Genomic DNA, 11,022 nt, shown 5'->3' on the forward strand with positions numbered 1-11,022 from the left:
CCTAAAAAATGAGTCTATGTAACCTCATACAAATTGTTTTTCTTAGAACCTGGTACTTTAGACTGTAGCAGAAGGGATTTGTATGTACTGAGCTTACTTTGTGTCCAGATTCTTTCTCTCAGGCTTGAGGAGATGCCCCCTGCTTTCCTGAGCCTCCCTGTCCAGGGCCGGACAGCTCTTCATACTGGACAGGGTGGTCTCTCTGCTCCCTCCCTCCTGCTCCTTCCAGTGCAGCCCTTCTCCTCTGGGCTCAGGTGCTGGCTCTGCCTGTGGAAGGTTGACAATGATGTCGCATCACCAAAGTTGAGGCCTCATTTCAGTCAACACTTTGCTGTTTCTCATTGTTAACAACAGCTGACAATGATCTAGTCTGAAAATATTTTCCTTCTCTGGGTCCTGAGATTTAGGATTAGTTTAGTTGGATGGATCCCAGTTTTTTCAATGAAATTAAATCATATGATATTCTGAAAAATATAATGCAAACACCGTGCCCTGATCTAATCAAAATTATAATGTATTATATTGGGAGGATTAGGTTGTGTGAAAAAGGAGTCAATTCACTAAATGAAAAACACAAAACTCAACAGTGTCCTGGCAGGATGGTATTTGGAGGCAGAGAATAACAATTAGAGAATCAAGAAAAGAAATTAAAACAGGTTGTCGCTGAGATTCACGAAATGGGGAACATGGAAGATGTGGACATCTAGCTTCATAAAAAACTCCATACAAGTATTGGACTTTTAAATTAAGTATGGGGCCTCCGCAGGGGGGGTGGGGGGGCAGCAGGTTGAATGCAGCTCAGGCTTGATTCCCAGCCGGACAGGGAGTTTCCCACATGGTGTAGCAGACCTCTCCTGACATGCCGGGCTGCTCCCCTAAGGTTGTCTGCCTGTTCTGCTCCCTTTCCTGTCTCTGGTGAATCCTCTCACCCTCCCATGCCTCTGGTCTGTACCCCAGCTCCTGTACAAAAATAAATAAATCTTTAAAAAAATAAATAAAATTAAATACATATATATTTAAAAAAATAAAATAGGACAATTATAACAACATAGTGCATAGAAGTTCTGGGAATGTGATCTCCCTTTCAGTATCTCATTATACATAAAAGCTTTGACCCCAGTTGATTGTGGGAAACTGACATCTTGGAAAGTGAAACTGCACCACCTGCATACGGGTGACCAGGATGTGGAGCAACAGGGACCCCCCTCACTGCTGGCAGGAATACCAAATAGCACAGTCTCTGTGGAAGCTATCTGACAGCTTCTTATAAAGTGAAGTACAGACTTACTCTAGAACCTGCTGATCACCCTCCTAGGTGTTTACCCAACTCATCTGAAAAGTTATGTTTGCACAAAACCTGCACATGAACATTCATAGCAGAGCACCCCTCAAGTGTGGGCTCCACATAGTGACGCCTTCCAAAGACTGCAGTGTGGAAAGGGACATAGAGAAGAAAGAACTTCCCAGGGAAGAAGTGGGAGACTTCAGCCAGAGGGGACTGTGACCTCATCAGTGAGGATCAAGTGCTTTTTATTCCCCCTTACTGTGTTGTTAAAAATGAAAGTTCCTGTGTGTGGTCTCCTCTTCCAGCCCATCACCCCGTCAAGCAGTACATGCAACACAACCCCTGAGCAGCGCTCCCCAAATGCCAAGACCATCCAAACCAAGAAGAGTCTGAGAGACTGACTCAGCCAGAGGAGCTCAGGAGACACGACTGGGATTTGCTTAATGCGGTATCAGGATGAGAGCTTGGAAAAGAAAAAGGAAAAAAAAAACCAACAACAAACTAATGACATCCAAATAAGTGTGGGGTTTAGTAATAACATATCCGTATCACCTCATTAGCTGTGCAAACACTGAAGGAAGAAGTTAGGAAATGGGTACAAGAAGGGGACCCCAAGCCTCAAGCCCATTTCTCAAACTGAACAATCAGTAGGAACCCGGGGGGGGTCCCCCAAGCCCAGATGTCTCAGACTCATTTATCAAACTAAATGGGAAACCGTGGATGGGCATCAGGGGCCACCAACCCAGTTAACAATGGAATGTGCAGGACACTGACAATGACAGGACGCTGAGGCCACAGACCAAAGCTGGTTCTGGAAAGACAGGCCAGGGAACGTGGACAAGTCAGTGGACCTCAGGGACCTAGGAGACCCACGGACCCCAACCAATCAGCAAGACACACAATGTGGAGACAACCAGTGGCCAAACACCCGCATTCCTTGCCCACTATACCCTTATAAACTCCTGCTTTTAGGCTCCTCAGAAGTAGCCCCCTGGGGACCCCTTTCTACTTAGAGAGCTTTCCTGTCCTTCTTATCTGTCAGCAAACTTCTTGCTTTCCTGTTTAACTACAAAAGAACTAAGAGACCCCCCAGGAGTCCCCAGGCCCCCAGGCCCTGTTCATCATGAAAGTGATATAAATTGTTAACAACAGGGGACATGAGTGTGGGAGTTACAGGGACTCTGCTAATTTTACAGATTTTCTGTACATTATAAATTACCCTAAAACAACAATGTTTATTTTGAAGAATTGCCCTCAGGAATGTAGACTGATCCACTCCTGTGGAAAATAATGTTCAGGTTTCTCAAAACATTAAAAATGATAGAGCATATTATCCAGCAATTCCACTCTTTGCTATCTAGCCAAAGATGCAAAAACACCAACCTGAAAAGATGCACGCATCCTGCAGCACCCTGAACAGTGGCTGAGTTATGGGAACCACCTAAGTGCCCAACAGCAGAGGAGCCAGGCAAGAAGATATGGTGTATATACTCTGTGGACTATTACTCAGCTATAAAAAGAAATAAAACCTTTCCATTTGCAACACCATGGATAGACCTGGAGGGGATTAGGCTAAGTGAAAAATAATAATAATAATAAAAAAATACCCAAAACAAACCCCTGACACTTGACTGCAGAAATGAGGCTACTAGAGAGGGAGGACGGGGGACAGCAGAGTGTGGGGGGCACAATGGATCGGTGAAGGACTCTGGGTGCTGTGGTGGAGGGGGTGGTGTGGTGACATAGATCCAAAGAGATGTGAAATTATTCCCCTAAATCACACACAGTACTGTAAATCAGTGTTGCTTCAATTAAAAAAAAATTAAAAATAGCCCTCAGGAAAGGCACAGGGAGTGGAAGGGTAAAGCATCTGCTTTTCAGTCTCCAGGGTGTTGTCATCAAGGGGCTGCAGAGAGAGGCTGTGGGGAGAGAAGATGGCGCCTCAGACACAGGGGAGCTCCAGAACTTCCTCTCCTCTCCTCCCTCCCCCCACCCCAGCCTGGTGCCAAGGCTGCTCACAGGGCATTGTCACCCCACCCCTGCAATGATGCTTAGCCCCAGCTCACCCTCTCACACCCATCCTCTCCCCAGGCTGGGCAGACTAGGAAAGTGCCGCAGCGCCCCCGTGTGGCCCTGGGGTGAGGACGCGGCCCAGAGCCTTTAGTTCTTCACAGGATCTCTCTGGGTTCCGGTAGGAATGAATTGTGCATAAAGGCTATCCCTTATCCAGTCTCACGTTCTATGTCCAAGTTGTTTCCTAAATTACAGACAGACAGAGATGGCTCCTCTCTATCAATTACCATACTCTTTGGTTCAGGCAGGAGCACATCCCAGGATATAACAGCTTGTTCCCAGGATCAGGGTGAGCCCCATAAGGGAGGCAGGTGCCCTCAGTCTCTGGGATGAGATCTTGACCCTGGAGTCCCTGTCACTTGTTCCTGTTGCTGGTTTCAGGGATGAAGGCTCCTCCTCCAGGGAATCAACTCTGAATGATACAGGGCATTAAGGGGCACTAAAACTGACCAAGGACACTGCCCCAATAATTTACAGGTCACTGCCTGAATTCTTCACCAGTGGCACAACTGCAAGACTATTCAGGTTAAGAGAACAACAATAATGGGATTTATGTAACAAACCAGGGAAAAACAAGAGTTACTGTGGCCAAAAATGACTGTTTACCTCACCTGAACCGTGTCCAGTGTTTTAAAATACTAAACACGAAAGCTCCCAAGATGGTCTCTTCTGCCACTGAGGGCCTGGAGCACATGGCAGCCATATTATAGGCCAGGATCCAACTCACAAGGACAACAGAAGACACAACAGGAAATGCTCCCAGAGCTGCCGAGATGCTCCAGCGCAGCACCAGACAAGCAACGCTCAAAGCAGCAGTTGCAGCAGCCGAATGACCAGACAAATGGCCACACTCGCAGTTCAGTGAAGCGCCCAGCTCTGGGCCTTCACCTTCCCTGCCAGGCTGTAAGAGCAGCAAAAACAGGAACAGTTTCAGTAGCTCAATTACTTACAAAGCCTCTGAGGTTTTCCTCTCTGAGCTTGGCTGCTGGAGGTCTCTTCACATCCTTCAGAGGCCCACAACAGCCTTCTGGAAGATCTGCGTGGTGGGCACAGAAATCACTGACCCTGGAATCACTGAAGATCCAAAAATGCTGAAATCCCAAACTCTGAACCTGAGGTCTGCTTCTACAGTTCCTTATATTTCTTTCATTTTAAATTAAATTAATTAATTACTTTTTTATTAATTTTTTCTTACATTGTTGTAGTCCTCATAGTTCTCCACCACTGTCTCACCTATGAACCATCACCATATTCCTCCCCTTCACCCCCCCTCCCTTGCTGAATGCCTCATTTCTATGGTCAGCTTGCTAGTTTTCACATCTTTTTTAATTAATTAATTTATATTTTACATCATTGTTCAATTTTTTAAAAGATTTACTTATTTATGCATGCAAGAACTGGAGTACAGGTCAGACGCACGGGAGGGTGAGAGGATTCACCAGAGACAGAGCAGGGAACAGAACAGGCAGACCCAAAGATACTGCTGAGGGGAGCAGTGGGTGAGTCAGGAGAGGTCTGCTGAGCCAGGTGGGTTTCTCCCTGGCATGCAGGGAGTCTAACAGTCACTGCAGATGCTGCTGGACAGCTTCTCAGCGTGGTGCTCAACCTCTGTGCCACCGGGGAGGCCCTCATTGTTCATTTTTAAACAATGTTTGTTTGTTTCCCTCAGGTGTAGTCCCCATAGAATTTCCTCCACCAATTCACTCCTGCCATCACCACAGTCCCTGGTGGTGCTCCTTCCTCCCTCTCTCTGATCCCTCTCCCTGCCCACCTCTGATCCCTGTCCCCACCCCTCACCACCCACACTGGATGTCTGTTTATAATTGTCCGTTTTTTGTTTTGTTATTATTCTCCCCCGCCATGTCTTTTTTGGCTCCCATATATTCCTCCTATAAGCAAAACCATCCAATATTTTTCTTTTTCCTTCTGACTTATTTCACTGAGCATAACTCCTTCTAGCTCCGTCCATGTTCTTTCAAATGGCATGAGTTTATCTTTTTTGATTACTGAATAGTGTTCCATTGTGTATATATACCACATCTTCTTGAGCCAGTTATCTATTTTTGGGCATTTGGGTTGTTTCCATAGCTTACCTGTTGTAACAAGTGGTGCAATAAACTTAGGGTTGCAGGTGTTCTTTTTTTTTTTTTTTACATGAGCATTACATTTTTTAATAAAAAATGTATAGGTGGGACACTTTGTGAAAGGCTTGATTTTCTTTAAATGAAGTTAGAGCTATTAGATAACTGTTGTGTTAAATGTAACTATATACACACAGGTAAAGTGGGCATCCAAGAGGTATAGCAGCAGCAGTTCCTTAAGGCTTGTACACTGGGAAGAAAACACATCCTTCTTGTCTTCTGGTGGCAATCATTTTCTCTTAGCAAGCCAGCTTCATCTCGGCACTCTTGCCACCTTCAAGGTTGGTGTCTGTTTCCATAGTGATTTCCTGTTGTGGGTGTTTCATGCAGAGTTGTATGAGAATCTTCCTCTTTCCTTTCTTTAAAAGAATTTCTGTCCTTGAAGAAATCTGATACATATACAACAACTAATACTGCAACCAGAGCTCCTTGGATGAGCCCAGTCAACACATCACTCCAATGGTGTTTGTAATCAGAAACTCGAGAAAGTCCCACATAAATGGATGAAGCAACAAGGCCAAATTGCAGTGTGGGGCGCAGGAGTCTTGCCCAGTCTGCCTTCATCCTGGCTTGGAGATAAAATGCCACGAACAGCATGCAGTACATGGAGAACGAGGAGTGGCCTGAGTAAAAGGACAATCTGGCCTCCTTAACTTTTTGTGCATTCCCTTGACAAATGAAGTTTTCAATGTAACCAGCAGTGCAGTTGATTTTTGACCAATCTGGGTCACAAATAGCCAAGAAGTGAGGCCGCAGTCTGCCTATTGAATACTTGGCAATGTCAGTCAGGGACTGACTAGCAGCTGCACCAAATAAAAATGTTCCAATGCCTTTGTAAATAGTGGCTATGTAGTTATTTCTGATAAAGGAATTCGAGTGCAAGAGGTTGAAGTAAACAGACAAGGTTTCTCCAATAATTATCCAGCAACACGCAGAGCATATCGAGGGCCACGAACGGCAGCCGCGTCTTGTCAAACATGGTCTCGGCCAGGGCGGCCCGGCCCGGCGGCGGCGGCGGCGGGCGAGGCGACCAGAGACCGACTCACGGAGCCCGGCCGGGGCAGGCGGCGGCCCCTCCCGCCGGCGGAGAGCAGCGGCGGGGCGCCCGGGACGGCGCGCTCTCGGCCAGCCAGCAATGGCGCCCGGCCCCCTCCGCAGGTGTTCTTTTGAATGAAAGTTTTTGCATCCTTTGGGTACATCCTTAGGAGTGGAATTGCTGGGTTGTATGGTAGCTCCATTTTTAGTAGACTGAGGAACCTCCAGACAGCTTTCCACAGGAGTTGGACCAGTTTGCACTTCCACCAGCAGTGCAGGAGAGTTCCTTTTTCACAACATCCTCACCAACATTTTCTGTTGCTAGTTTTTTCTTTTAATATGTGCTATTCTCAATGGTGTAAGGTGGTATCTCATTGTGGCTTTGATTTGCATTTCCCTGATGATAAGGGATGTTGAACAATTTTTCATATGCCTGTTGGCCATTTGCATTTCCTTTTTGGAGAACTGTCTTTTAAGTTCTTCTGCCCATTTTTTGACTAGATTGTTTACTTTGTTCTTGTTAAGTTGTGTGAGTTCTTTGGAGATCTTTGTGATCAGTCCCTTATCAGTTGTATGGAGTGCCAAGATATTTTCCCAATCAGTGGGGTGTCTCTTTGTTTTGGTTAATGTCTCTTTTGCTGTGCAGAAGCTTCTCAGTTTGATGTAATCCAGGTGTTCATCTTTTCCTTCACTTTCTTTGCTTTGGGTGATGAGTCTCCAGAAATAAAGCCACAGATATATGGACAACTCATCTTTGACAAAGGAGCAAAGACTATGCAATGGAACAAGGACAGTTTGCTCAATAAATGGTGCTAGAAAACTGGGCCAACATAAGCAAGAGAATTAATCCAGACTTCTACCTCTCACCGTGACAAAAATCAATTCAAAACAGATACAAGATCTGGACATAAGACTTGAAGCCATAAAATATATAGGAGAAAATATAGGTAAAACACTATAAGACATACATCTCAACTCCTTATATTTCTTATCAGTCTCCACCCCAACCCATACTGGGGCTATCCATCCTTACCAGCACCTCCTTCTAGGGGGCTCCACCTGTAACAGTCTTTGGCTTCCCAGCCCTAGGATTGGAGGGAAGAGGGTCAGGATCTTCTCCTGCTCCAGGATCATGGGCAAGGAGAGGGGAGGCTTCTGGAGAAGTGAGGAGAGGGAGGATGTAGGGATGTACTGGACAGAGGCCAACAGAAGTGAAAATGGAGGGACCAGAGGGGTGGGGCAGGGAAGTGTCAGCTAGGTGGACGCCTGGGTGGGAGGGATGGTCTGTGTGGGGAGAGGCCCAGGGGCTTCTGGCTGGGGTTGGGAGAGCCTCTACTTTACCTTGAGTGACAATTGCACAGGGTTTAGCTCTATACTTAGGTTTAAGGGTTTCTGCATACTTAGAGCTGTGGTGTAATTCAAATACACATGGAAAAAAGGGCAAAGAGGGGTTAATTTAGGGAATTCCCCTCTTCCAGAGCAAGCCCCCCTAATGCTGAATCAAGTTGCCCAGAGAGGGGGAGTCAAACTGCCCAGAGAGGGGGAGCACAAGTCCTGTGCCACCTGGAGGGGGCAGCCCTGTGCCTTCACCCCAGATTCCAGAGCCCCCTCCCTGTGCTGGGACCTCACAGCCAGGTCTGACTCCATCTCAACTCACAGCTCTCAGCCTCCTGGACAGTCTCAGGAGCTTGTCCATAGGGGTCAAGGGTCACAGGACCCATATACTATGGCTGAGTCATACCTTTACTTGGGCAGAATCAATGGATTCTGGACATAAGTCTGGAGCCAGAAGGACTTCAGTGCCTGCAATCCCACCACTTGGCCTGGGCCCTCCAGTGCAGATCTGCAGAGGCAGCAGGTGCTCTGACCCCAAGCACTTTTGGCTGCGTGCCCCTTGCTGAGGGGCTGCTGGGGGTTTTCTGTTTGGCTCCTCATCTGGAGTGAGCTAATGAGTTGCTCCCTCCCCTCCAAGCGCCAAGGTACCCCCAGCCCCATCCCTTACCAGAGAACTGCCTCACTTCCTGCCCCAGCCAGACTCAGCTTTAAGGAGTTCTGCTCCAGACACTCACTCATTGGCATACTTATTCCACACCTGCTGTGTGCCAGGCACTGTCTAGGCAATTTGGGATATTTCAACAAAGGAAGTAAAATCCCTCCCCTCCCAGAGTTTACATACTGATTGAACACCTGACAATAAACAACAAAGCAACTGCAGTGATCAGGGTCAAAGAGTAAAGAGTTATTTAGAGAACAAACAAGGTAGGGGAGATGAGGGAGCCAGGTGTGGTATAAAATGCTATCTACAGGGAAGACTTTCCTGTAGGTGACATTAGAGCTCAGACCTGAGAGGGGAATGCTGGGATTTACAGCAGTGAGTCCAGTGTCACTGGGAGGAAGACTGTTCTAGAATAACCCTTTGCACATCCCTGGCTCTGCTGGAGAAGCCCCGAGGCTGCAGCAGGGGGAGATGGGGGTGGGGGACAGATTTCAGGAAGCATCTCCTGGTGAGGAGCTGTGGGATCAGGGGTAAGTCTCCTGTCCTGCTCCCAGTTGAGCTGGGACTTCATGATATCCAGACTCTGGGGGAGATGAAGGTGAAACGTCCATGCAGGAGACCAGAATGCAAAAACCCACCAGGCAGCCCACCTGGGAATAGGAATGCGGAAGCCTGCCTGGAGAATTCAGACAATGAACCTCCTCCTGCCCTACAAATCTTTTCTCAAAGAAACTTCCCCCCACCACCCTACAAATCTTTTCCCACCCTACAAACTTTTTCCTGCCATACAAACCCAGGTTCCCACCTGACCTCTCCTCACCCTATAAAAGCCTGCCTCCCCCTGACAATGTGCAAGGCTTCACTGACCCCCACGTTGGGTCCGTGAGGCCGCCTGGGGCACAATAAATTTTCCCTTCCTTTGAGAAATTTAGCCTGGCTCTCCTTTTCTTTACTGCGGGGAACCTTTCAGAAGGGACAGGGAGTGGGGGGGAGTGGGGAGAGGAGGGGGCCTGAGGGGTCCACCCCAGCCATACTTCTGCTCACCCTCTCCTGCACCCAGTGTGAGGGGTCAGGGATCTGACGTGGTCAGCAAATCCCAGAGTCCCTGGATCTGGGGCAAAGTCACCACGTTGTAAAGGACACAACCAGGCCTTTCCCTGGAGTGGACAAAGCCCAACTCTAAGCCACGAGTAATGTCTTTGCACAGAAGAGTTTATTGCAGAAGGCTCTCAAGGGAGTCACTGGGGTTATTAGGGGAAAAGGATGTCCTAAAGCTAATTCCATACAGGCTTTGTGGACTCCACCCCCACCCCAGGCCAAAGCCAAAGACACTGGGAACTCCAAATCCCATCACCACCAAAGGGAAGGTGGCTGGGACCTGAGGGTGGGGTTAAGCAGCCAGGTTGGTATAAAGCCAGACATGTGGGCTTTGGAGGGGATCCCCCATTTTGGCTCTCCGCCAGCTCGCAGCGTTTGTTTGGCCAGCTCTGAGAGTGCCTTTGGGTTTCCAGGTTGGCTGATCGGGTAGGACGCATTAAAGACTCTATTTCCCTATTTTTGCCCTGAGTTGTACATTTTCCTTAATTCCCTTTCTCTTGTAAATAAACCTTTTATTAACCTTTTGTGTGTGCCCGCAGTGGAGTATTAATAAGTCCCTTTTAAGCGCGTGGGTGAGGACCCACAGCCAGGCAACCCGTTTTATATAGGGGTTGCCCCATAACAGGATCAGCACCCCAAACAACTCACTCCCTGGATGGGGGAGTGCTGGGATGTACAAGGGGTGAAGGAATGTGAGGGAGGGACTGGGCTTCACATCTCCAGGCCCAAGGAGGAGCCCACGTCTAGGTGACAGGAGTCAAGAGTTTAAGGAAAGACAAATACAAACAACAATATGTCATCACACACTAATTAGAAGGCAAATATCAAAAAACCTCACAGAAACAAGTCTTGACCAGGAGCTACAGGAACCCTCATTCCTTGCTGCAAGATTCAAAGTGGCACTGTCACTAGGGAAGAGGTTTGAAAGCTTCTTTTAAAGCCAAACGCACACCCACCAGACAGTCCAGTGAGCATGTTGCAGAAATAAATTCTAGCCTTTTACCCAGGCAGGGGAAGAACAAGCAGTACTTTAGGAATGGTGAGGTCAGGAAAGCTTTATTACTCATACATGAGGTCTCAGACCTGGGTAGTCTCATAAGGCCTGAGCACTGGTCTAGAGACAAAGAGTATGTTTTATACACAACTACTTTACATTAATAAAGTTGGTTAGTTAGCATACAAATTCTTGACACAGGAAAAGGGGAAGGATACAGATCTTGGAGGATGGCCTGGGAGATCAATCAGCCTAGCAGGCTGCCAGACCTTGTTTAGATACGCTTATTATGGAAGCAAACTTACTTTTCTTTACATTTCCAGGTCTGTGACTCTTTAACAGGGAAAGATTTCCTTTTCTTAGCAGTTCCCTTTCAAGCACTGCCCCAGCTATTTGCCCT

At 47.4% G+C, this 11,022-nt stretch overlaps 1 protein-coding gene across 1 annotated transcript; it reads right to left on the bottom strand.

Moving 5' to 3' along the window:
- Positions 1-5,721: 5,721 nt before the first annotated feature.
- Positions 5,722-6,494, bottom strand: LOC119253210 (phospholipid phosphatase 1-like). Its single transcript, XM_037520817.2, is given in 2 exon segments — positions 5,722-6,421; positions 6,423-6,494. Coding segments are annotated over 2 exon segments (702 nt in total). The 5' UTR covers positions 6,479-6,494; the 3' UTR covers positions 5,722-5,775.
- Between the last annotated feature and the right edge of the window lie 4,528 nt (positions 6,495-11,022).

This window comes from Talpa occidentalis, unplaced genomic scaffold (assembly GCF_014898055.3).
Source record: "Talpa occidentalis isolate TD23 unplaced genomic scaffold, MPIMG_talOcc4v2.1 talOcc4.2, whole genome shotgun sequence".
Classification (NCBI taxonomy): Eukaryota; Metazoa; Chordata; class Mammalia; order Eulipotyphla; family Talpidae; genus Talpa; species Talpa occidentalis.